The sequence below is a fragment of the Furipterus horrens genome, unplaced genomic scaffold, assembly GCF_987537825.1.
Source record: "Furipterus horrens unplaced genomic scaffold, mFurHor1.1.pri manual_scaffold_2, whole genome shotgun sequence".
In the NCBI taxonomy this organism is placed as follows: Eukaryota; Metazoa; Chordata; class Mammalia; order Chiroptera; family Furipteridae; genus Furipterus; species Furipterus horrens.
In genome coordinates, this window is record NW_028327172.1 from 5,740,641 (window position 1) to 5,767,145 (window position 26,505).

Here is a 26,505-nt window from a genome sequence, read left to right on the forward strand (position 1 = left end):
GACCTCCTAGCTCCCGACCACCACTTCCCCCCTTCCCAACCGCAGCACTTCCGCGAGCCGCCCCACTACCTGTGAGAAGAAACCCGTGTGGTTGCCAAGGCACCCGGGCCAGGGGCGGGGAGCCGAGCAAGTGGCGCTCGCGAGATTTGGAGTCAGCCAATGGGAGGCGGGGGAGGGAAAACGTGGTGCGGGGCCCGCAGCCCGGAATCTCCCTCCTTCTCCTCCTAGTTCCCTGCCCCGCCTGCGGCGCGCGCGCCCGGCCGCGGACACCTGCCTTATAAAGGGCGCTCGGCGAGGCGCGCGCCTCACTCCGCCGAGGGCTCTCCGAGGCCTGTGACGCGCGCCTGCGCAGTGAGGGCCGCTCCCCGCCCCTTCTCCGGCCGCCCGGCTGCCTCTCGGCCTCTCCGCCCCTCCGCCCCTCCGCCGGCCGGGCCCCGCCTCGGCCGCGCACCCTCTGCCTGCTCCCAGCCGCCGCTCTGCCCGGCAGCAGCCAGCCCGGACTCCTGCAGCATGTTCAGCTGGGTCAGCAAGGATGCCCGCCGCAAGAAGGACCCGGAGCTCTTCCAGACGGTGGCTGAAGGGCTGCGGCAGCTGTACTCGCAGAAGCTGCTGCCTCTGGAGGAGCACTACCGCTTCCACGAGTTCCACTCGCCGGCTCTGGAGGACGCGGACTTCGACAACAAGCCCATGGTGCTGCTCGTGGGCCAGTACAGCACGGGCAAGACCACCTTCATCCGGCACTTGATCGAGCAGGACTTCCCGGGGATGCGCATCGGGCCCGAGCCCACCACCGACTCCTTCATCGCCGTCATGCACGGCCCCACCGAGGGCGTGGTGCCGGGCAACGCGCTCGTCGTAGACCCGCGGCGCCCCTTCCGCAAGCTCAACGCCTTCGGCAACGCCTTCCTCAACAGGTACTCCCCCTTTGCCCCGGGGAGCAGAGGGCGGCGACGGGAGCCCCGACCCCGCACCCGGGTCCCCACCCTCCTGCGGCCGCCTCCGCGCCGTCCTTTGTCTCCAAGGCCCCGGCGAGACCCTCAGAGACCACTTTCTGGGACAGGGTACCGAATCCCCTGCCGTTTCCCATAGAAAACCCATCTGCGGCTCTGGGAGTGGGCGTCCCCCGGCTCCCCGGGCTCTGCCGGCTCCGGTCACCCCCCAAGAATTTTGTAGGTTATCAGTTTAACTCCCAACCCCACCCCCCATCCCCAGCAGATCCTGGTCCTACGTCCTTCAGAACTAGGGGTTAGTCTTGTGTCCACCAGCTTCCCCCCGGACTGGACACACGTAATTCATTCAGAACCTCGTTTTCCCTCAAGGGTCTGTTTCTTAAGTGGAAAAACGTGGTGATACTTTTAGTCCTTCGCTTTGCTGCAGCGCTGTCTGTGCCTCCCCTGGGGCCGGCGGTTTTGTGTAGGAGAACAGGGAGGGTCTGTTTGGGGCTGCAGGCGGATGGGGCGGGAACCCTTCGCCCAGGGTCTGTGCTGCCTTAAGGGTTACGGGGAGCAGCATCGGGCGGGGGCGCTGGGAGCCCTGGAAGGAGATTCAGCCCCTGAGGCCCTCTGTAGACTCACAAGGAGGTTCCTTAACCTACTTGGCCTCAGTATCCCCAGTTAAATGGGTGAATCAATCCTCCAAGATTCTAACCTTCACAACCTTACGAATGAAACTCTTGGACCTCCTCTCTAAGGAGCGCAACAACCAAACTCACGTTTCTTTAAAGGAACGTGGAGGCTGTAGTCAGTGTTCTTAAAATTCCCTCTCCCCCACCCCCATGGGGCATACCAGGGGACCTCCCAGACCTGCCCTCTCTGCCACCCCCATTCAGGGAGTGACTCAACATGCCTTTCCAAGTCTGGGTCTGGGTAAGAGCCTTGACTCTTGCCTTCCAGGTCCCCGCCCTGGGTGATCACATTCCTTTCCAGACACTGTCCAGCTGCACAGGGTGGACCAGCCTGCCCCAGTCCAGGCCGGGGCCAGGCCTGCTTCCAGTGACCATTAACAAAAAAGAAGCGACTGTTGTCCTTTCGCCCTTTCCAGGCCTTTAAGCCTTGCTCCTGTTTCATAGCTGGTAGCAGTTGTGGGCGTCGGGGCCAGAGTTGAGGAAAGCCCTTTGGTGAGACTCCTGAAGAGGCCCTCTTAGCCTGGAGCCTCTCTCCGAAGGATGCTGGTGTTTCAGGATCACTGTGTCTGTCTAGATAAGGGGTTGGCTCACACAGTTAACTGGTGGGTGCGGTGCAATCTTGTGGAAAGTTTGGCTGCTCGGCTGGGAATTCCAAGCATTATTAGGTCTCTACTTTCACGCAGCACTTTGGGACTTTAGAAGGAAGGGTCGTTATACCTGCCTCGTTTGCCCTTAGGTCTCTAGTTCTGCTTGTGATAGCAAACCTTTTTTTTTTTTCTTTTTTAAAGACTTTTTTATTTATTTTTAGAGAGGGGGAAGGGAGGGGAGAGAAACATTGATGTGCGAGAGATACATCGATTGGTTGCCTCTTGCACGCCTCCGGCGGAGGATTTGGTCTGCAACCGAGGCACATGCCCTGACCAGGAATTGAACCAGTTCACAGGCCAACGCTCAATCCCCGGAGCCACAGCAGCCAGGGCGGCAAACCTTTTTTTTGAAAGGAGAAATGGGCATATGACCTGTTAGTTGGATCTGCAGACCTACAATTTCAGAGCTGGTAGGGATCTTAGACATCATTAGTTCAGGAAATGAATGGGCCCCTGAGCCAGGCCAACTTGTTGAGCTCACCCAGCAGGTGGATGCAGTGCTGTGTGTGTGTGCCCAGTTGCTGCTGCTTCTATTAGGTGCAAAGAGCAATTTGGGAGTGATGGGCCCCAGATTGGCACGCTCCTGCTGTCGCTGCCACAGCATCCGACAGCCACACTTGTTTCCTTTGTGCCGCCCCCTCATCTCCAGAGGGTTCTCCAAATGCTAATGGCCCTGCGGAAAGGGCCCTTATCAAGCTGAGGGTGGGGGCGGCTGTGCAGGGTTTGCACTGGATCAGAGGCCTGAGCTGTGTCAGCCTGTGCCTCCTGGCCAGCCAGGGAACACAAAGGGGGTTCTTCTCTGGCTGACACAGCCTTTCCCAGCGCTCTTAAAGAGACCTATTGAGTCATGAACTTGACTTTCTGGCCTTTCCCCCCTAAGTGGCTGTTCTAAGATAAAAATCAGATGGAGCAGACGGAGGGAGGCATGGCACAGTCCAGGGTCCTAAGATGGTCCTGTGAAAACTCCTTGCGTAACTGTCACCGCCCACTTGTAGTGTGAAGTGGAATCTGTTGTAGGGCGTCCTGGTTGGTAAGAGGGTGGGATGGGACGCATCTGTGCCACCTTCTCCCCTTGTGTTTCCCCCGCACTCGGCTTTGCAGAGCAATTGTTTCTGAGTCCTACAGATGTTAGCTTACTCACCAGGCTTGCTTACAAGGCATTTTTATGTCTTGACTACCCAGAGCCAATTTCACTTCAAATCCTTTTAGTCTGGTCTTCTCTCCAGTGACTCGCTTCCCTAGCAGGAACCCCAGGTCTGGTACACACTTGTTCACAGCACGCAGGCTCTGCTGCTGGCACTGGGGAGGATGAAGTCCAAGGTTTGTTCACCTTGTGGATCAGCTGGTTTTGCTCTGTTGTATTTGTAGGCGCCACCTCCTACCACTGGCCCGTGGACTGCTGCTCACCTAGGGGGAGGGGCCAAAAGGGAAGCTAATCAGTTCCCATTCCTCCCCATTCTTAGAAAGGCAGCTTTAAGATGTCCTACAGACATTGGGTCAGTGTTTTCTTTGCTCACAGTACCTTTTTCAGAGAAGTTCTTCAAGGAGCCTTTTCTGTGTCCCATCAAGAATCTCTGCTATTGCCCTGGCTGGTGTGGTTCAGTGGATTGAGCACCAGGCTGCTAACCAACAACCAACGCCGGCTGATTCCTGGTCAGGGGACGTGCCTGGGTTGTGGCCAGGTCCCCAGTCGGGGGTGGGAGAGGCAACCGCATCTTGATGTTTCTCTCCCCCTCTTTCTGCCTCCCTTCCCCTCTTTCTAAAAATAAATAAATAAAATCTTTTAAAAAATAAAAGAATCTGCTGTTCTAACTCCAGTGGGAGCTAGCCCCTCACTCAGGAGTTGCTGACTTCTCCATGGCTTCATTTTTCATTCTTCCTCTGCGGACTTTGACTCTTTAGAGAATGGTATCTACTTCCCTGTCCCACCAACCAGCAGTCCCTTCCCCCAAGGAGCTGGGGGGGTGGGGCGGGGCTGGATCCAGCACCAGTAGGAAAGGACCATCTCCTGTGTGCAGAAACGGAGCCAGCGGTTGAAAATTGTAATGTTGAATCCCACAGTTCCAGTGTTGCCATTCTGCCTCCCTTCTGGGATTGAACGGTGACCTAGGCTTGTGCAATTTTCACTAACACATCAGCACATTGAAATTGAACTCTTGAACTCCGTCGGGGGCAGGGGTTGCAGGAAGCTATTAGTGAGGAGGTGCTGATGTGGGTCAGTTTGAGCCTGCTGGTTGGATATCGGTTAAGAGAATGTGTACAGTTTGCTGGCCATCCCTGGAAACTAAGGTGGTAGAAAACCTCCTTTAAGTCCCTTGCTCTTGGAAAGGAAGCAGAGGTGGGAGTGGCGCACAGAAAGCAGTGCTATGCCCTCTAGAGCAGCGATAACTGAGTCTTGACCTCTCTCTTCCCGGCTCTCGCTCTCGTGCAGGTTCATGTGCGCCCAGCTGCCCAACCCGGTCTTGGACAGCATAAGCATCATCGACACCCCCGGGATCCTGTCTGGAGAGAAGCAGCGCATCAGCAGAGGTAAACGGGCGCCAGAGGCGGGCAGACTGCTTCACCTGAGGCCTGCAGTGCGGCCCAGAGGCCCCCCTTGAGCTCTGTCCCAGCCCAAGTGCAGCCCGTTTCCGTCGGCCTTGTGTGTTCACTGTGCTCAGAGCCCCGACAGGCGGGAGCTGCTTTCCTCCTTGGCTCCCTGCGCGGAGGTTACAAGAGCCATGACGTGAGACCGCAGCCAGTGTGGTGTAACTGTCGTCTTTACGGCCCCTGGAGCGGCCGGAAGGAGAGACGGGATTGGGAGGCGGGGCATCGGGCTGGCTGTGAGGTCACAGAACGTGGCTCAGTGTCAGCGTTGCACCCTCAACTCTGTGTGCGTTTAAAAGCTTCGCCTCCTGACGTCACACACATTCCTAGTGAGCCCTGCAGGCCTGTGAGAGAGCAGTTGGACTTCAGCAAACCACTAAGAGGAGCCTCTGGCAGGAATTTGTTAAATATTTAGGGACTAGTGGAAATGTGTTTAAATTGCTTAAATGTCAGTGAGCAGCAGCCTCCCTGGGTGCCGTGCATGGTCTTTGGGCTATTAGTGCACCAGGCCCATTCAAGTTGTGTAAACTCCTGGTTCGATTTTGCCAAACTTCTAAAGATCTGGCCGAGGATGTGCCAGAACCGGGTTTCTGTTTCCGCTGCGGCCCCCCTCCCCCAGCCTCCTTGTAGAAGGGAGGGCAGCTTGGGGCCTAGAGGAGCATGAGGGCAGGCAGATGCTATCTGGCAGGCCAGGAACGGAGCCTGCAGCTGCAAATGTGAAACTGAAACGGAGCAGACTCAGAGGGGTTGAGGACAAGGGAACAGTTTGTTTGTTTATCTTTAACTTGCAAATTTTTCCTACACCCCTTTCCCTCCGGGCTGCCCAGGCTGCCCAGCATTGATGAGCTTTGCAGTTGAAGCCAGCAGCCTGAGGTCTGGGGCACAGTGTGTCTCTGCCCTGGCTGAGGGGGGCGGGGCCCGGTACTGGGTGCTGGCAAACCTTGCTTCTCCTTTCCACGCCTGTGGGCCCCTGCCTGTAGGGTGTCATCAGAGCTTACTGAGCCTGCTCTAGCTCTGTCTCTGGATCGGCCTTAAGCTTTTAGGTTCTCCACCCAAGGATAATGGCATCCCAGGAGTTCAAGGGAGCAGATTTAGGGAACCCTTCTAAGCAGGCGAGGGCCAGTCTTCTCTTGTTGTTGACGGTTCCAGTCTGGTTCTGAGAAAGTGCCTGATGTGCAAAAGCCTTGTCATTCACCAAAGCAAGGCTAGAACATCGGAATCAGTTCCTGCGAAGGGAAAGACCACGAAGGGGAATTTATTGTCAGTCTCCCTCCAGGGCTCAGCTATCCAAGAGGGACTTTCTTTGCGCCTCTATAGAGCCTTCCTTTTAATGACTTGGAGGAGTAGACAGAGGGGCTTCTTTTGACTGGGGGCCACCCCTGGGCTTCCCACTATGTTCCCAGCCCCAGAGGTCAGTTGACATGTACACTCATCTTCGCATAAGGGACAGTAGTTCACAGAATGAGGCTTGTCTTCCCAGAATGCCACCCTCAGCATGGCCTTCAGAGCTGGGAGTTAAGGTATTTGAAGGGAAGGATTTAGGGTTGTGTGGCCTTTGCTGTCACGTAAAAGGGAACTCAGAAACAGCTGTTTTCCGCCAGTGCTGGGAAGTCCCCCCGCACTTCAGCTCTGTTCTTAGAGCTTAGCCAGCAGAGAAGTTGGGAGTGTCTGTCTTGATACATTCGGTACCCAGGCCCTGCCTCCTCTTTTGTCCCCAGAGCAGTGTGTCAGTGTGCCCCCGTCACACAGGGTGCGTTTGACTGGGGCCCAGGGAGCATGTGACGTGATGGAAGGCAGCCCTGGCCCCCAGGTTGCCTGTGCAGATTGCAGATAGCTGGAGGAGGAAGCCAGCAGGAGGCAGCCTCCATGAGTGTCCCACCTGGCTCTGCCTGTGGGGCCTGCCTGTTCCTCTCCAGGTGGAAGGTGTGGCCTTTCCTGGGTCCCTGGGCAGCCACAGCAGGCCTGCCCACCCGTCGTGAGAGGAAGAAGGAGGGTGGTTTACTTAAGCACGTTGCGCTGAGTGGAGATCAGATCAGACTGACCTTACTAGACCATTTCCTTCCCTCCGTAACCCTGGAGGTCTTGGTTTAAAGTATTTTACTAAAAGTTACCAAGTTGGGATTTGCTGTGGAAGAAGTTTGGTGTCAGTGTGTTATCAGCAAGAGAAAGACCATCGTGTGGGCCTCTTAGATGGCCTAGGTGTGGGTCCAGGTGTGGTGAGGGCTGGGTAGGTGGGAAAGGAGTGGATTTCTCCTGGAGGCCCCACCGTCAGTTATTGCAAAGGTCCGTCTCGCCTTATCCAGCAGGGGAAGCCAGAGTGGGGCGGTGTGGTCCAGGCTCCCGGCCGCCGCCTCTCTGCTCCCTTTGCTGATGGCGTGGAAAGCAGGTGTTTCCCCTTCGGAGAGACAGAGCCGGCAGAGAGCATGGGCCCCGGGCTGGCAGCACGAGCATCTGTGGTCGCCACTCACTCCCTGGAAACAAAACATCCTTCTGGAGGTTGCATGCGCACTTGAGTTGCTAATTAATTACATCCCATTCCCTTTCCCACCCTCTCTGCCTAGACCCGCCTGACTTTTTCCTCTTTTCCCTGTGGTCCCTAATGTGTGCAGAAAATTCTGTCTGCAAAGAGAAGGTAGGCCCAAAGCAGCCGGGACACAGCCCAGGCTCTGCGAGAGACCCCCGAGAATTGCTATGCGGTCTCGCTCGGGCTGCCCTTCCCTGTTGTGCTCATCTCCCGAGTGACTTAAAAGATAACATTCTCACTCTCCTGTGTCAGCAGAGAAAGGTGACCTGCGAACTCAGCATTCATTCCTGGGTGCTGCCTGTGTGACAGACAAAGGTGTGCCCAAGGGCATCTGGGGCTGGTTGTGCCGATGCCCTCGGTGCCGGCCGCCTGCATAGTTACATCAGGGTCCTTGGTAGCAGCAGCGGGAGGCGCCCTCGGGTGGAAATCCCAGCCGGTGACTCGCGCCGTTGTCACTGTGGCTGTGAGCTGAGCGGGGAACCGTGTGTCTCAGTTTCCTCCTTGGAAGTTGTGTCAGAGTGAAGTGTTGATTAGAGTTGGGTTTGGAGACTGGAGCCCGGCCAGCTAGCTCTGTGCCTGGCTCTCTGCCACGTGAACCACTCCGTGTAGTTGTCCCGGCAGCTGCACCTTTGAGGAAGCTACCACTCTTCAGAAGAGGAAACGGAGGCTTAGCAAAGTTAAGTAATTGGCCCAAGATGACACCCAGGCTAGCATGTGTTGGTGCTGGGGCTGGAGCCCAGCAGGGGCGGTGCTCACAGCGAGCGCCCTGTGCTGAGAGGGTGCTCTGGGGTGTAGGAACCCCTGAGAGCTTGGATCAGACAGGCCTTCGACCCCCTTAGGTCCTTCCTGTGCAGGGCTCCTGAGCTCTCCTGCAGGGCTTCTCTCCCTGCCTGCGGGGGCAAGGGGACCTGAGGTCCTGGCCTTAGAACCGCTGTGCTGGGATCTTCTTTCTTTCCCCTGGTCTCTGCCTCCAGCCAGAAATTGCCCCTCAGGCCATCGTGGACTGGTAGCAACCAAGGCCGGCTGGTTACCCGGGTTCTCGCCTGCCCTCCTGCTCACCATCCCTGGTTCCCAGACTCTATCCGAGACGGGGAGCTGGCCTGCTCCTTCCTAGTCAGTTAAGGCCTCCCCAGCCTAGAGCTGGAACCCTCTGACCCAGAGGTGTCCTTGCATGCTGACCCCCCTCCTGAGATGCCCCACCCCTAAAAGCCGTCCAGGCCAGTGTTTCACCACAGGTTTTCAGCCCATAGAATGCCTCATGGGGTTGCCCACAGCCTGGCGTAAGGCCCAGCGCCATGTGCCTCCTGGCTTCCCAGGGCCCACAGCACAGCTAATGATGGAAGGTCAGCACTCCAGGGGCCGCTGGAGTTGCTACAACTTCTGGGAGCCGCACCAGTAAAACAGGACAGCAGTACAGCCTGTTGTCCTTGTCCAAGGTCACAGGAGTTACAATGTAGAAAGCTCTTGTCCTAGTGCCTGGGGTTCTACCAATGTCAGCTGATTGAAAATAAAGACACTGGAAAATTCAGGAATTCCCAGACTTTGAAAGGGAAGACCTTTTCCTGAATAACATCTCAAGGAGCTGGGGGCAGGGAAGCACTGACTCAGCGGGGTTTCCCTTCAGATTCCAGGTCCTCCTCCGGGGCACTTGGCCCCTGTGCAGCTACCTCCTAAAAGCTCGCCTCTCGCCATCACTCCCCGCAGCCCGCACTCGCCCCTCCTGTTCAGCCAGGCAGCTCGGGCCCGAGCCCTGCCCCGGAATGCTGCCGGCCCGCTGCGCTGCGGGGCGTGGGCCGCTCAGCCCGCGGAGGAGTGGTACCAGCCGGCGCCGGCACTCGGCACCTGTCCCGAGGCTGCCCGCCTGGCAGCCGGCTGGGTGGCAGCTGGCCGGAGCGCCTACAAATGTTTGGTTTATATTTGGGGTACGAGGCATGCTTTGCGCATTAGAAGCGGCCGTTGCCTACACACACACCCATCGGCATCTGAGCTCCTTGAGTCCCAACTACACATCCCGTGGGTAAGGACGAGCGAACACTTACTCCCCCAGGGCTTACAGTGTGCCTGGCGCTCACTCAGTGGCTGCAGCAGCCCCGTGGGGTAGAGATGCGACACCTTCCCGTCACAGGCGAAGAAGCTGAGGATCAGAGAGGCCATGTGGGTCACACCGCTGGTTGTTGAGCAGAAGCTTCTGGATTCAAATGTGGGCCTGATTCCAGGGTCCATCTGTCCTCTCCTCTGGGCCCTGTCCTTTTGTGTTTTAGGTCAGATTTACTGAGGTTCACATTATATACAGTGACCTTCACCTCTTATAGGTGTCAGCTCTCGGAAGCAGTCATGTAACCACCACCATGACCTAGACATAGAGTCTTTCCATCACCCCAGAAGGTTCCCTGAGTCCCTTTAGAGTCACTCCTGGCCCAAGGCAACCCACTCATCTGATACCTGTCCCTCAAGTTTTGCCTTTTCCAGAGTGTCGTATGGCGTGTCTCTGTCGTGCCTGTCCCCGCTTCCCCGTAGCCCATGCTGTTGTGGTTCATCGCGTGCTGGGGGTGTCGATGGGCTGCCGTTCTTGGTGCTGTGCTGCCCCCTCCAGTGGGTGCACCATCATTGGCTGTCCATTCATTCACTCGTTGAAGGATATTTGGGTTTCCAGTGGGGGGTGGTTTTGAATAAAGCTGTTAGAAACATTTAATTTCCTAATTTCTCTTGGGTACACACCTAGGCATGGGGAGGCCCCTTTCTCCTCAGCACTGCACTCCCCTGGGAAGGTCGTTCTCTCAAGAACTTTCGCCTAAGGAGGCTCGGGAACAAGCCCTCCCAGTGCTGATTCTTGGCTCTCCTGGGCCCAACACGGGGTTGGAAGCGTGTGTGATGGAAAGCTCTGGCAAGAAATACCCAGGCCCACGCAGACTGAATGGCAGGAAACAGAAGGTGATTGGAGACAAACCCTCTATTGTTCATGTTCTAGAAACTTGTGGAATGTATGAAGCAGCTTTTCCCCTGGCTGCTGGAACTACCTGTGACTGGAGGGTGCTGGGTCCCTCAGGGAGGCAGCATGACCCGGGTCGGGAAGGCAGACCCCTTGAGGAGGCGCCTGAGGGAGGCAGAAGGTGACTAGAGGAGGCGCAGGGACCGTGCCACGGTGCAGGCCTCCTGTCCACACAGCCTGATAGGCTCCGCCTTTCTCCCCTCTCCCCTAAATCCCCAGGATGAGGAGGGTGGTTAAAATACATGAGACTTAACCTTTTTTTTTTAAATACAGATTTTATTTATTTTTAGAGAGAGGGGAAGGAAGGGAGAAAGAGAGTGAGAGAAATGTTGATGGGCAAAGATACATTGATTGGTTGCCTCTCACATGTCCCCAGCTGGGGACCTGGCCTGCAACCCAGGCATGTGCCCTGACTGGGAATCGAACTGACGTCCTTTAGGTTCACAGGCTGGCACTCAATCTGCTGAGCCATTGCAGCCGGGGCCAGACTTAACCGTTTTTGAGTGTGCAGTTCTGCGACATTGAGACTGTTCTCAGTGTGTTGCAGCCATCACCACCGTCCACATCCGGGACTTTCTCATCACCCCAAAGTGAAACTCTCCCCCTTAACACTAACCCCGCCTTTGCCCTCCTCCAGCTCCCGACAGCCACTCTGGGTTCCTCGTGTAAGTGGAATCACGCGGTATCTGTCCTTTGTGACTGGCTGATTTTATTACTTCATGTCTTCAAGGTCCCAGAGCTTTCTGAGCCAGAGCCAGTGCCCCGTCAGAGACGGCCTGGCGTTCACTGGCGCCGTGGGGTCGGCCTGGTCCTTCCAGGCACCCCCTTGGACCACCTCGTCAGTGCCTGACATGGGTTAGGGGTGTCAGCACTCACACTCCCACCCAGCCCGGGCAAGCGGAGCTGCAGACCGGTGTCCCCCTCTCTGTGGTGGGGGCGCAGGTTCTCTTTCACCAAGGACGCCACGCTCCCCACCTGCTGTGGAATTGCTGTGCGTTCAGTGGTGGCTGATGCCTCATTAAGGGGCGAAACGTAGCCTGTCCTCCAGTGTGTCCCAGAGCCTGAGGGTGGGGCACCGGCAGACTCGTCCCTGTACTTGTCACCTGCCGCTGAGCTCCTGCTGAGTGGTGGCGGTGGCTGCCTGGCAGGTTCACGGACTTGATGGTGCTCTCGACGCTGCAGCTGTGGGTCCAGCCGTAGGTGCTGAGGGCGGTGTCGGTGGGCTAAGGGGCGCCGGGTGGGCCTGGCGGTGGCTGCCGCTGCCTGGCTGTCTGTGCTCATGCACCTGCGATGACATCGCGCCAGCCTCCGTGGTGGGCCCTTTCACGACCTGTGGGTGGACTTGGCCAGCCATTGTGTCTCTCGCACCAAAAGTGTTTTCCATAATAAACAGGAAATTTCATTCACCTGCAAAAAATGGACTTTGCTCTGTTGGCTCCAAGCTGAGGTGTTGGCGAGTAACTGGGTGTGCGGGCGGCGGGGCGCTGGGCTCTGGCTGGCGGCTTAGGGAGCTGCAGGCAGCGACTCTGGTGTCTCACCCCACCTCCTCCTCCTCTCTCCTTCCCCATCGTGTGCCTGGCCCCCCACCATTGGGGGCGGGGGAGTGAGGCTGTGCTGGGTGGAGTGTGGGGGTGACCTTAGCTCCCCACCGCTGTCCTCAGTTCTAGGCCAAAGCTAACTTGGGCTTGAGCCCAGCCCAGCAGGGCGCCCCTGTTCCCAGTGCCTTTGTTTTGGCATCTCTCCCTCCCCAGCTGTGTGACTCTGGTCATTGGAACTTGGGTCGGTCTGAGGACAAACAGTTTGGTGAGGGGAGAAGTGGGGCCTCACTGTTGCCGAGAGGGAGCCGCTGTTCGGTCCTGAGTCATCACTTTTTCAGCCCTGACCTTCTGTTCCCAGAGCCGGCCATAAAAGGCAGTGCGGCGTGGCCTGGGCGAGCCCTGCAGGCTCCTCAGCCGGGGGCGCCCCCACTCCCTGCCCCGCTTTGCTCAGCCTGCTTCTCAGCCTTCACTTCTTTTTTCTGCTGATAACTTTGCTCTGGGAGCCCCCTCTGGGGCTCTGGGTGTCCCCTCTGGGGCTCTGGGACCCAGCTGCATGGTGTCCTGGGGAACACAGGGCCTTGTACTTTGGAACCTGCAGCCGGTGAGGGTTGCTTTGCTGGCAGCTGCCCCAGGAGTGGTCCGGTACTTGCTCCGTGCCTGGCCACCCTGAGCCTGGGGAGTCTGGTGGCCCTGCCGTTTCCAACCAACTGCCTGGGCCTTCAGAGGGCTGATTGCTCCCCTGCCCACACTGAAGTTCAGAGCCGCAGGGGCAGTGCTGCCCCTTGTTCCACCTCACCTCCGCCCTGTTAGGAAACCCCAGCCAGTGGAGTGGCTGCTTCTGATCAGAGCATCCTATTTCCTGGTGTGCTGGGGGTGGGGGTGGGGATTGTACATCACTGCCCTGGAGAGACTGCTGTACTAAGTGGACAGAAGCGTTGGCTTTGGGGTCTTCCTTAAATTTCAGTGTCCTGCCAAAGGATGAAAGCTGGCCTCTGACCTTAGAGCCAGACCCAACATTTGTCACTCTTAGTTCTCGACCAGTGATGCAATCCCAGGCTGCCTGTCCCTTGTTCCAGTGGGCTCTGTCACCTCTCCCTTTATCTGCCCAACTCACAGAAGTCATTGCAGGGCCCAGGCCAGTGCTGGGAGCCCAACACTGCCTTATGTGACCCTCCCTTGATCTTAGAAAGAGGACTTGGTTTTTAAACTTTACAGATGAAGAATGAGTAACTCAGAAGTTAAGAACCTAAGGTCACAAAGTCTGTGGCTGGAGCCAGGAATTGAATCCAGAGCCATCTTCTTTAAAAGCTTGTATTGTTTCTGAGCTCCCGAGCATGGGGAGAGGCTGGGAACACTGGCTTCAGGCGCGCAGGCCATGCTGAAGCACAACTGAACCTGGAGGGCCTGGCAGCCAGAACATTTATCTAACCAGGCAGGGAGGCCAGGGTTCTGGCCGCCTGGAGGGAGAGGTGGCCGCTCTCGCTCTCGCTCGGGCGGGCTGTGGACTTGCATTCAGCCCTGGGGCTAGGCATTGCTGCATCGGTTCCTGAGGAGAGTTACTGCCTCTCCCGTGGCCCTGTAGGTCGCACTGGGCCTATTCTTGACACCTGGTCCTTTTCTTTGGTCTCCTCTACCTGCTTACTTTTCTGTTCCCACAGTCAGAACACGCAGGTGTGAATCCCCACCTCGCTGGAGGGGAGTGGGGATCTGTTTGGCTGGTTTCTGGACAGCCTCCCTGGCTCTTCTCCATAGGCGTGGCTTTTCTGGCTGGTTCTCCGGAGCTTGACTGCACCCTGGGAAGTACTGGTGGCTCCCGGGAGGACCGGCCTGCATTTGGGTGTCCTGGTAGCAGGTGAAGAACGAGGAGACGGAGCCCAGGGACAAGGAGGCTTGCCCAGAATCACCCCATGAGGCAATGGCAGCAGAGGGGCTGGGACACAGGCTTCCCAAAGACTCTTAGGTCATTGTTTCTGCATGGATTCCTGCTTCTGCTGAGGATTCCTAAAAGGGGAGAAACAGAATTGTCACTTTTTCTGGGGGCAGTGGAAGAAATGGAAACATTTTGAAGAGGTGTAATTACAAAATAGGACACAAATTAAACCGCTGTTACAGAACCCCCAAAATCCATCGGCTTAAATCAGATACCAGGTGGCTCATGTGAAAAATAACTGTCCAGCAAGGCCATCCTGGCTGTGCAGCTCTTGCCTCTGAACCCGGGCAACTGCCCCGGCTCCATTTGTCACACGTGCATTCCAGGCCCCAGGGGAGGAGAAAAGGACAGGGGCTCGTACTCCTTTCCTTGTTCATTTCTGCTGCCAGACAGCTGGCGGCCGTGGGTCCTGCTGCAACAAGACAGCCCTGTCTTTGAAGGAAGACGCCCCGTTAGCGCTCCGCTGTACACCACCCCGTTGCATGTCGGTTGGTGGGAGCCAGCCTTCCCCGGAGCGGGGAGCTAGAGTTCAGTGCTGCCACCTCGTTTTAGAGAGAGGTTTAAGGCTGAGAGCGGGGAGGGGATTCACGCTTCACCGGCCCGTTGCAGAGCAGAGGTCACCGGACTTTGTTCGGTAGGGGTCAGAGACTTAATATTTTTGGCTTTGCAGGCCTTACGGTCTCTGTCGCAACGACTGTGCTCTGCCGTGGTAGACAAAAGCAGCCACAGGCAGCACAGCTGGGGGTGGCTGTATTCCAGGTATAACCTGGTTTATAGAAGCAGGTGGCAGGCCCGATTTGGCCCCGTGCTGTAGTTTGCCAGCCCCCACTGTGGAGACTACGTGAGATTCCTGCAGAACAGAGAGCCGCACGTAGCGCTGCTGTTATTCGCTGTCACTGCTGTGCCAGGGCACCCAGCTGGCAGCCCCTGAGTCTGTCCCCGCCACACAGCGCTGAGCCGCGCTGCTGGGGTCTCTGCCTTACCCCTGCCGTAGCCTGACCCACTTCAGAGCTTGGCTTTTCTGACTTCCTTTGCATTATTTATTTTCCAAGTGTCTCTTACTGCCAGGTGCTGTGTGGGTGAGGGCACTGCTGTGCAGGAACAGGGGCCTGATGAGCCTGCCCTTGGGGCGCTGCGCTGTCCTTATGAGCACATTCTGGAAACGGAAAGGACCCCAGGTGGGGAGGTCCAAGGCCAGGTCAGAGCTGCCTGGCCCCTGAGGTCCCTGAGCATGCCCTTCTCTTCCCGCAGGCTATGACTTCGCGGCTGTCCTCGAGTGGTTCGCCGAGCGGGTGGACCGCATCATCCTGCTCTTTGACGCCCACAAGCTGGACATCTCTGACGAGTTCTCAGAAGTCATCAAGGCTCTCAAGAACCACGAGGACAAGATCCGCGTGGTGTTGAACAAGGCCGACCAGATTGAGACCCAGCAGCTGATGCGAGTGTACGGGGCCCTCATGTGGTCCCTGGGGAAGATCATCAACACCCCAGAGGTGGTCAGGGTCTACATCGGCTCCTTCTGGTCCCACCCACTCCTCATCGCTGACAACCGCAAGCTCTTCGAGGCCGAGGAGCAGGACCTCTTCAAAGACATCCAGTCTCTGCCCCGGAACGCTGCCCTCAGGAAGCTCAATGACCTGATCAAGAGGGCCAGGCTGGCCAAGGTAGACCCGGGGCAGGGCCCAGGAGGCGCTGGGACTGCCCTTGGTGCCTGGGCATTGGTCTGCCCTGCCCTTTGGAATGCCCAACACCCATCTCTGCAGACCCCGGCCACCATCCCATTGCACTGTGTTTGAATCAGTCCTCTCTCTGCACCTGTGGGTGCCCTTTTTTTTAAGTGAGATTCTTCTTAATGCACATAAACCTCCAACTGAAAGGGAGCACTGTACCAGCGGGCAGCCTGGGGGGTGGAAGTGGGTGGGAGTGCAGGTTTGGGCTGCATGGGCTTCCCCTCCCAGGTCTCTCTCTCTTTTTTAAATAAAGATTTTTATTTAATTTTAGAGAGAGGGGAAGGGAGGGAGAGAAACATCGATGTGAAAGAGAAGCATCGACTGGTTGCCTCTTGTATGTGCCCTGACCAGGGACCAAAACTGCAACCCAGGCATGTACTCTGACTGGGGATCAAACCAGCGACCTTTCACTTTGCGGAATGATGCCCAACCCACAGTCAGTGCCCCTCCCAGGTCTCTTGAGTGTTGATGCACAGTCAGCATGTGCTGAGCACTGGGGACACAGTCCCCACCCTTCTAGCACTGGTTAGCCAGCATAAACCACAATTTATTTGTATCATCTTGGGAGATCAGGCTGCCACAGAAGCAGATGACTGGGGAGCTCTCTGTGAGGTGGGCCAGGCTGGGGGACCTCTAGTGTGAGCTGATGCTTAACCCAGGGCAGGAGGCCAACATAGGGATGGATGGGTTTTGAGCCTGTGGGCCCAGAGCGTTGGGTGGCTTCAGCCCCCAAAGGCCTTGAAAAACTATCTCCAGTGGGTTTTGGAGAGCAGAGTGGCGTGCAGAGGGCAGGAAGGCATTCTGTGGGTATTTTGGCTGTGGAGAAGGCAGTCCTGTGGCCAGTGAAACAGTCCCCCTGGGCTCCCGAGTGTCCTGGGACTGAGGAATGGGGCCCTGTCCTGGGAGAGCCAAGAAGAGCCCGCGGGCCATGCTCCTGCCTCCAGGGAGCTGGCTGCCCATGGGTAGCCCTGAGATTTTGAGACTCCTCTGTGGACAGAACCCAGTGGCCCAGGGCACCCCACACTGCCCTGAGGACTGGCATCAGGTAGCATTTGGCCTGCGTAATGAGAACTGACCCAGTTCCCTTCCTACCGGGCTGTGACTCCACCCTGGTTATCCAGAGTGCTCATGGACCAGCAAATTGGAGCCTGCTAGAAGGCAGGTTCTCAGGCCCCACCTCTGCCCTGCTGAACCAGAGTCTGCACTTCGACGTAGTCCCCTGGCGATCTGTGTGCATAGTGAGGTTGCAGGGGTGCACATTTTTCTAGGTAAGTGACTTCTGGAGCCTTCCTGGTGAGAGCAGCTTGTCCTGAGAAAGGAACCTGTGAGAAAACCTGAGGAATTGGCTCCTGGCCTCAAAGGATCAAGGTGCATCCTGAGCTGAAGGAGGACAGGCAATGAACAGAGGAGAGACTGATCCAGCCCCTGCTCAGGCCCTGGGGAAGGGCAGCTCCCCTCTCCCTGCCCAGGTCCCCTCCAGGCTGGGCCAGAGCTCAGGCCCAGCCTCCTTCCAGGACCTAACGAAGGGCGGACTTGGGTCTGCCTAATTCATTTACAGAAATGGTTGCGTAATCGCTTGGCCTGAGGGCACGTTGAGTCACTGTGCCTGGGAAACCCCGTGGTCTCCAGCCTTGCTCCCCACCTGCTCTTCCTTTTCCTGGAATGAGTGGTTCTCTGCGCTGACCAGTTGACTGGACTAGTTAACTGACTTCGTGATAGGCCTACCTCCCTCTGGCCATTCTCTGTCAGCCTCCTGGGCCAGGATGGATGGGGTTAGGCCAGTGGGGGGGTAGAGTCTGGGAGAAGGGGACGCAGGCTGGCTGGCTGCAGCCCACTGCGGCTGGACATTGCTTGGCAAAGCAGACGTTTGGAGGGCTGGTGCCTTTGGAGGGTTGCCAGCACGGCCCACCGTGGGGAAACGAAGGGTGTGCTCCCTTGAATTGTCAAATGTCTAAGCAAGGTCCTGAAGCAAAGATAAAGAGTGAAACATCCGGGAAAAGCCTTGTGGGATTTTTCTAAACCTTAGTCATTTCTGAGGACTTCATAATGACAAAGAGAAGCAAAATTCAGGCCATATTGAAGTGGCATGTGTTTGCATATGCAGGATGGTGGGGGCAGTGTGGGGAAGCAGAACATGGGCTTTGGCCCTGGCTGGTGTGGCTCAGTGGACTGAGCGCCGGCCTATGAACCAAGAGGTCACTGGTTCGCTTCCTGGTCAGGGCACATGCCAGGGTTGTGGGCCGGGTCCCTGGGTAGGGATGCATGAAAGGCAGCGATTTGTCTTTGTCACACATCAATGTTTGTCTCCCTCTTTTTCTCCCTCCCTTCCCCTCTCTCTAAACTTAATTAAATAAAATCTTTAAAAAAAGAAGAAAAAACACTTAAAAAAAGAACATGGGCTTTGGACTGCCTTTGGCCTCCTGCGTTGCCAGTCTCAGCCTTCTGGGGCAGCCCAGACACAGGCCGCACTCCTGACAAGGTGTCCAGGAAGCCCCCTTCCCTGTCTTCCCAGGTCCACGCCTACATTATTAGCTCCCTCAAGAAGGAGATGCCCAACGTCTTCGGTAAAGAGAGCAAAAAGAAAGAGCTGGTGAACAACCTGGGTGAGATCTACGCGAAGATTGAGCGGGAACATCAGATATCCCCCGGCGACTTCCCGAGCCTCCGCAAGATGCAGGTACTGTGCCCTGTGTCCTCAGCCGGCTGACGGCCGTCGGGGAGTGAGGAAGGCGTGGGGCCGTGGGTCTGCAAACGGAAGCCTCTGGGTTAGTCACCAGCCTGCCCCCTGAATTGGAGAAGTATACCCAGGTCCTGAGGGAAATGGGATGGCAGCTTGGGCAGTGGGGAGACAAGGGACTGCGCCAGGCACTGGCCTCGTCCTAGTTAATTCTCACCATAGGGCTGCGAGGAAGGGACTGTTTTAATCTCCCGGTAAACATCAGTGTGCAAGAGAAACGCCTCTCGCACGCCCCCAACCAGGGATCTGGCCTGAAACCCAGGCATGTACCCTGACTGGGAATCGATTTTGGCTCAAAGACTGGCGTTCAGCCCAGTGAGCCACACCAGCCAGGGCCCAGTGGGGTTAACTTAAGTTGCCTGAACTATTAAGTGGTTGGGGTTGTGACAAGGAACCTGCTCTTTCTCTCGGGAACCTTTGCTTTGCCCATTCTGCCTGGTGTCTGGGAGGGGCCCAACCCACCCTTCTCTTTCCTCCTCGCCCACCACAGGAGCTCCTGCAGACCCAGGACTTCAGCAAGTTCCAGGCCTTGAAGCCTAAGCTGCTGGACACAGTGGACGACATGCTGGCCAACGACATCGCCCGGCTGATGGTGATGGTGCGCCAGGAGGAGTCCCTGATGCCCTCCCAGGTCGTGAAGGGCGGTGCCTTCGACGGCACCATGAACGGGCCCTTTGGGCACGGCTACGGTGAGGGGGCCGGGGAAGGCATAGACGACATTGAGTGGGTGGTGGGCAAGGACAAGCCCACCTATGATGAGATCTTCTACACGCTGTCACCTGTCAACGGCAAGATCACGGGCGCCAACGCCAAGAAGGAGATGGTGAAGTCCAAGCTGCCCAACACGGTGCTGGGGAAGATCTGGAAGCTGGCCGACGTGGACAAGGACGGGCTGCTGGACGATGAGGAGTTTGCCCTGGCCAACCACCTCATCAAAGTCAAGCTGGAGGGCCACGAGCTGCCCACCGACCTGCCCCCACACCTGATCCCACCCTCCAAGCGGAGGCTCGAGTGACCACCCAGTCCCTGTGCGTCCAGCCGTCTCAGCACCCAGCCAGGCAGAAACTGGGGGGAGGGGAAGGGTCGTCAGTTCTCAAGATCCATAAAGACTGAGTGGCTGTTTCCTCAGCTCTTGAAAAGGAAAACCACCATCATTCTTTTAAGGCTGTTCCTGGGCCCAGCAAGGGAGGCAGGGGCGATACTTGTATGTGAATGATGGAATTTTATGCACAAGAACTATGGATATTTTTAATATATAACATTAGAGGCAGCCTTCTTTCTTGCCTCCTCCCCCATCTGACGGCCCCATGCCTTCACGCGCACAGCTCTGCCTTCCCATCCTTGCCTCCGCGCTGGCTGTGCAGTGCTTACTGCCACCGCGACCACTCCCTGCTCGCCCGGCCTGGCAGCTGCCGGACCCTGTGGCCGGGTGCAGATAGGAGTGACCAGATGATGTTCATCCCTAGGCTGGTGCTGCTGCTCCTGGCCAGCGGCTCCCTCCCCGTGGTTCTTGTGCCTTCCGCCGTCCTCAGCCCTCTGGGCGCAGGTCCTGCTCTTCGCTCTCATAGCCTCCCACCCCTCACTTGGCAGTCACAGAAGCAGGTCTGGCTGCCTTTGAGGGGGCGGGCAGGGGCCGGGGAGTGGGTGGGTGTGAGAGAAAACATTTTCCAGAAAAATACATAAGCTAGTTTTGGTTCTGTAAAAGTAACACCTTTTATACTTGACCAAGTTTCCCGGTAACTTCCCAACCACTCGTTCATAAGCTGTGATTTTTGTCTCCTTTCCCACATTTCCACTGTGGGGCAGCTCTACCTAGGAGCCATTAGACATGGGTGCGTGCAGAGCTCACCCCACTGGGGACCCCAGAGGTGGTGTTATCTGCTACACCCTCTCACGTTCCTTGGACATTCTAGTGCACCTGCCTGCTCCACCTTTGGGTGGGTGCTGAGTCCTCATGAACCTGGTATGGCTTGGTGCTCCGGCCCTGGCCTAGTGGCTAGAGACCAGGGACAACCCAGCCCCTTCCCTTTCACCCCACTCATTTTCCAGGAAAGCCCTCTCCTTCCTTCCTTCCTTCCATTGAGCGAAGGAGGGTGTCACGTGATTTGGATGCCCGTAGAAAAACTTCCCCAGGCGAGTAATAAACATGGACCAGCGAGGGGCCAGTTCTGGCTGCCTTGCTGTTCTGCTTCAGTCAGGCCGTTTAATCAGCTTTCAGCGGCCTGGACATTCATGCTGGCTCCACTGGCAGGGGAAGCCAGCTTCCCACCAGGCACGACCGTGAGGGTCTCAGGGACTCCTGCACTCTGGCCTCTTCAGCCCCTGCCCACCCTCCCAGTGCTGCTCTCCAGGCTTCTGGTTACTGGGCCCCAGTGGGCAGGACCTGGCCTGGTTACGTCCAGCCAGCCTTGGCCCACCATCCGTACGGCAAAGATGAAGGTGCATCGTCACTGTTTCTGGAGCAGTGGCTTATCCACCTTTGCCTGTGGGAAGAACAACCAAGACGACTTTTTCTTGCATTAAAAAAATTTTATGCTGTAGCTGGTTTCTGGTGCTTCGTTGTCTCTCCCAGGGGCCGCCCCCCACAGTGCCTGCTGGGGCACTGACAGCTTTGGGGGGCCAAGGTGCCAGTAGGGACAGGTTGGCAAACATGCCAGGGTGAAGTCCGTGCCCAGTCATGCTCAGCTCTGGCAGCTGCTATTAAGCCTCCTCTCTAAATAGACACCTGCGAACAGAACCGATGAGCTCCTTCCCTTGCGGCTGGCGGGGGCTGAGCAGTGGCTTATTTGAGGAGAGGATTCAGTGGAGAAGTTGCGAGAACCTCTGATAACAGAACTAGGCTATCTGCCCTGGGGTAGGGGAGAAAGTACCTGCCTTGTACTATCCTCACAGCATCTCCTTCAACCTGGGCCCCGCCCTCGCCTTGGACAGACAGGTGGGCGCCCACAGGGCTCTGAGCACTGGGAAGGATCAAGTAGAAAAGGGTTGACTGGACTCCGTACTAGCCCCAGGGGAGTTTAGGTACAGTGAAGCTAGTACTCAGATCAGTGACAAAAATACAATTACTAAGGGTGGGGCCCGCCAAGTCACAGAGAGGGGCGAGGGGCACAAATTGGGAGCTGACGCACCATGGAAGTGTTCAAACTTGTGTGATCAGGGTGGAGCACGCTCCAGGCATATGAACAGGTACCCCTGGTTCCAAGGGCCAGGTTGTGTATGGCAGCCCTCGCGGTGGGTGCCTGGTCTGATGAACGGTGTCTTAATGGCCAGCCCCCCTGGCACCACTCAGCTGGTCTGCCTTGTACTGGGTTTACCTTGACCCTCGTGACTGCGGAGGATGATGTTCTCCCCCATTTCATGGCCAAGCCCTGAGACTCAGGAGGGCTTGAAGAGCAGGTGTACAGGGTGAGAGCCGAACCCAGTCTGCCTGGCTCTGGGGTGTGAGTCCCACGAGTCTCTAATCCAAAAAACAAAGCTTACAGCTCAATTCTGTAGCTAGAGACTCAGACTTGAGAAACCCATGTGGAAGACTAAATAAAGTAAAAGTTCTCACTGCAGCCTGAAGCCCTGCAGGCTTAGCACAGCCCCTCAATTCCCCGGGGTCCCCAAGAGGTGCAGCATGTTTGTTCACACAGAGCACACGAAGAAAATGCAGAGAACTTCGGGGTTGTCATGCAATGTGCCCCCGCCCTGAGCCCACTGCCTCTGGGCTTTCCTGGACTTCCTACTCTCAGCAGCCTCCCCCAGCGTGGGGGAGTGGCCGCCCCCAGAAGTGGCTCTGATCTGAGGCTTGAAGGAGGGACCGAGGGAAGGTGGCTGCACCCCTGCTGGCCTGGAGCTCAGGCCCCTAGTTTGAGTTTTATAGGTTGGAGGTTTTCTCCAGCTGTAATGGGAGATCAGGGAAGGCCAGTGTGTGTGGACAAAGGTGTGGCCATCCTAGGAAGGGCAGCATCCCCTCCTCGCCTCTTCCCCTACTCCCTAGCTGGCCAGGATCCTGGGTGAAAGGCCCTCCTCAGAGGCTAGTAGGTCACAGGAGGGCTGATTCCATTCATAACCAGAGCTCTTGCAGTTAAGAGGCCTTTGGAGTCATCTGCCTACATGGCACCTCAGAGCCCAGGACCCAGGAAGTGAGGGAGCCCACCCTCTGCCCTGGACCCCAACACAGCAGCTCTGTTTTATCACAGAGGATCCATGTGAGATCTTATCAAAACATTTCTGCTCCCTAGTAAATAAAAATGTCATCATGAATCTAACCACTTGTCCTGTTCTTTTCTCAAATGAGGTAGTCACAGAACTTGCGCAAGGCCACCAGGCTATGACAGGGCAGCCAGCCACCAGTTCTGTCCCTCTCCATTCAAGGCACACAGAGGGCAGGCCTCAGGCAGACAGGCAGGGGTTCAAATCCCAGCTCTGCCGCTCACTGGGACTGCCGTCTTCTCCCCTCCTGAGTGTTTCCTCGTTTGCCAAATGTAGACAGGAACTTCTGCTTCAAAGAGGCAGGGCCTCTGGGTGCCCTACTCAAGTGGCCGTCTTTGCTGAGTACCCAGTACAGTTGGTTAGGGTAGGGGTACTGGTCAGTGCAGGGAGCCCAGTGCCCCACCTGACTCCCAGAACAAAGCAGGTAGGATCCACCCTTCCCTAAAGCAGCTCACAGACTTGGTGGCGCCCAATGGGCCGGAGGGGTGGTGGCCGAGGGGGCTCAGGCTTGGCTTCCTGTGCGCCCAGAGGGATTGCTAATTATAAAACCACTCGGGCTGCAGCCTTGGTGGAGTGTGGGGGCCCCTGTGGTGTGTTGGAACAGCATGGGAAGGTTTTTGGAAGAAAAGCCAGGATGATGAAATCACCATATGTCCACCCATTTGGAGCTTTGGACTTTTTAAAGGACACGCCCCTGGTGTGCTGGGGTGGGCGGGGGAGTGGGAGCATGGGGTTGCCAAGGACAGCTTGGGGAGTAAGGAGCCTCAACCCCACTGTTTCCATCAGCCCCGCCCCCAAACAGACATCCATTTAAATAAAACCTGGAGCTTGAGCAGCAGTGCAGCTCCCCATCCTCCAGCCACATGCACCTCCTAGAGACTGTCCAGAGGCCATCGGTGGCCGTCACGTATGTCACCTGACCCTCACACCTGAGCTGGGGCAGCTCTCCAGTGTGCACAGGCAGCAGCCCAGAGAGAGAGGAAGTGACTTGCCCAAGGCCACACACCTGGTCAACAGTGTGACCCCACACGAGAAGGGCACTGTGCTCCTGGTGTGATTAAGGGCCAGGGCAGCCTGCCATTGCAAGTAGCCCTGCAGGACCATCTGCGGAAAGAGGCTTCCCGAGGCAAGGCTCAGGGAGGCTCATTCTCAGCCACCAGGGCTGAAGCTCCACCCTGGGGAAGGGAAGTCACAGGCCCAGCTTGGGAGGCCAAAGGTGTGGCTGTGGATGCGACAGACCACTAAGCCTGCCTGTGTATGAGCTACTCTGACTCAGAGACCTCTGCTCTGGGGGGTCAGACAGCCTGGGTTCCCTGCCACTCCCTTGGACGGGGCTCTCACCTCCCCCTCTTTGGGGACCCCCTTCTCTGAACCATCCTTTCTGCTAGGCCTGGGTGGTTGAACTGACAGTTTCTTTTTTCTCCAGCCTCTGGGGCCCACACTGACCTTCTGCTGCCCGGCACTGGCCTAGACCTGGAACCTGGAGAAGCTCATAGCTGGTACCACCCACCTCCCCAGCCTCAAGGTAGTAATCTGTTAGGGGAGGGTACTAATAATTCCCGCCTCTCGCAGGGCCCTTGTGAAGGTTGCGGATCTGCAGCCACTTTGAAATGCTAAGAAGGACCCCAGGAATGAAGTCCTCATCACCATCATCTGTTATCCCCAGGGCTCTATGAAAGCTAGTGCCAGCACCTGGCAAAGGAGAGAGGTTATGGAGGGAGCAGGTGCCCCTGCACCTGAGTGGGCCTCCAGGAAGCAGTGAGCAAGGAGTGTGAATGAGGAGGCGATGGGAAGTTCTCCTGCAGAAGCCACTGCCACACGCAGAGACCCTGCTCCCTGGGGTGAGGCCTGCACAGCCCTGGTGGTCTGGCTCACACAAGACCTGAGAATGGATCTGCTGGGGCAAAGCAGGGCCAAATGCACAAGCTGTTGCAGGTGGCAGGGCTGGAGGACTGGCTGCTAGCTGAGCCTGGAGCAGGGTTCAGGTACAGACTGAGTCTTGAGGGGCTGTCTGACCTTAGAGCTGCACAGGAGTGGGCAGGGAGCTGACCCCCTTTTCCAGACAAGAAATGGGGGTTTGGAACAGAACGCAGCAAAAGTGAGTACAGGCGCAAGCAGAATCATACACCAGGTGGGCTGCCCCACAGACATCAGGGGCCTCAGTTTTCATTTGGGACTCCGTTTCCCCTCTGCTGTTCTTTGGGGGGATGGAGTCTGAAGGGCCAGGAGATGGGCCTGTCTAAGAATTCAGCATTTGGAGAGACTAAGGGACGTGCCCAGGGTCACAGAAGAGTGAGCCGGGACCCAGAGGTCTCACTAGTTGGTCCTTGACTGTAGACCTCTGGGGGCTGAGGTGGGATGGGGCATGGGGTCAGGGTGTCCAAGAGAGGCCACGAAGAATAGCCCATTTTCCCACCCATGCAGGAGTCTTTCCCTACCCAATAGGTCCCCAGGAGACGGAAACTTGGGCCTGTCCTGAGCACCTGGTCCTCTGGTCTCTGGCACCCTCCTGTGGCCTCTGAGGGTGCAAGTCCTGCTGTGGGTCCCACCCCTGTCCCGCCCCCAAAAGGAGGGCTATACATGAGAACCCAGAGGGCTCAACCACACAATCCTAACACCCTTCCCAGAAGACACAGTTGGATTTGAATCCTGGCTCCCTTCCCCCACTTGACTGGGGTACAGAGAAAGCCCATCTTGGTTTCCCCACGGACAGGTCTCAAAGGAGATCAAATGGGAGACACCCCTGGAAAAGCCCCAGGGCTGCTAGGGATGCTCAGTTCAGCTCCAAGGATGGTGCGAGTGCCTCCTTCCTCCACGCTGGCAACTTGACCGTCAAGACTCAAGAAGGTCCCCACCTGAGGGAGGAGGCAAACCCCAAAGAGATCTTTTTTAAGGGAAGAATTTGTTATCTAAAGCCCCTTCGATGCGTCTTTCGGACAGACCCACAGTCCTATGGCACGTAGTCCAGCCCAGCTGGAGACAAGTGGGCAGAAATCAGAAAAATACCACGGAGCAGAGCCAACTCCCTCCCCTCCCCTGACCTCCTCCTGCCCAGTCCGGACTTCTCCTTGGCCTTTAAGTTCCGGGCCGGCCGCAGGCTGTGCTCCTGCCTAGGCTTTAAGAGCCTGTAGTGGCGTGCTCTCCCTCCCCGGAGCAAGCCTGCACCTTTCCCTTCCCCCTGTTCTTCCCCCACAGGCGTGCATCTCCTAAACTCTAAGGGACTCCAGGAGACTTGCAACCAGGGGAGCAATGGGCAGTGGTAGCTCGTCCCAGGCTGTGCCCCTGAACTTGAAGCCTCACATGGTGTTGGAGTTACCAGCTCAGCCCCACTGGCAGGGTCTAGCTGCAGGGTCCTCTCAGCCTCAGCCTCTCAATTCATCTTTGCCCTTCCGAAGTCTCAGTGTGTCCATCTGCCAGACAGGTGTAACCTCCCATGTAGGCTGCAACGATATAACTAAAATTAAATTAAAAACTGGCGAGTTGTTTTGGAAGGGGGTGCCAAGCACGGTAGGCATCCCCGGAAGGGAGCGGACTACAATTCCCAACCGGCTCCGGGGCCGCGGGCGTCCCTAGCCCCTCTCCCTCAGCTGAGGAAGGCGAAAGAAGTTGCAGCACCCCAGGCACCCCCACCTAGGTTAGTGGCCGGCGAGGGCCTGAGTAAGGCTGGGTCTGGGGCCGCGCGGGGATCCAGGAGGCCTTTCCTGAGCCCTTGGGACCCCCGCTCTACCTCGCCCCGCCCAGCAGTTAGCACTATTCGGACCCGCCCCCCCACTTCCTGGCCGAGGGTTGACCCCGCCCCACCGCGCCTCCGCCCTCCCACCTTCACCTACTGTCGCATCTCCCATTGGCCGGCGCGCACCTGCCCGTCCGCCGGAGGGCGGGGCGGAGGGCGGGGCGGGGCGCCCAGGTGAGGGCGCGCAGGCTGCTGCGGAGGAAGGTGACAGCGGGGAGGGCGGGAGGGTGGGGGGAGGACGAGCGCGGAGGATCCGAGGTCGGACAGACG

General features: G+C 57.3%; 1 protein-coding gene across 1 annotated transcript; it reads left to right on the plus strand.

The window, feature by feature from the left end:
- Positions 1-302: 302 nt before the first annotated feature.
- Positions 303-19,346, plus strand: EHD1 (EH domain containing 1). The gene is made up of 5 exons (XM_090258974.1): positions 303-914; positions 4,703-4,800; positions 15,090-15,502; positions 18,081-18,245; positions 18,796-19,346. Exons 1-5 carry the CDS (start codon positions 511-513, stop codon positions 19,318-19,320), a joined length of 1,605 nt encoding a protein of 534 aa, XP_090115100.1. The 5' UTR covers positions 303-510; the 3' UTR covers positions 19,321-19,346.
- The last annotated feature ends 7,159 nt before the right edge of the window (positions 19,347-26,505 follow it).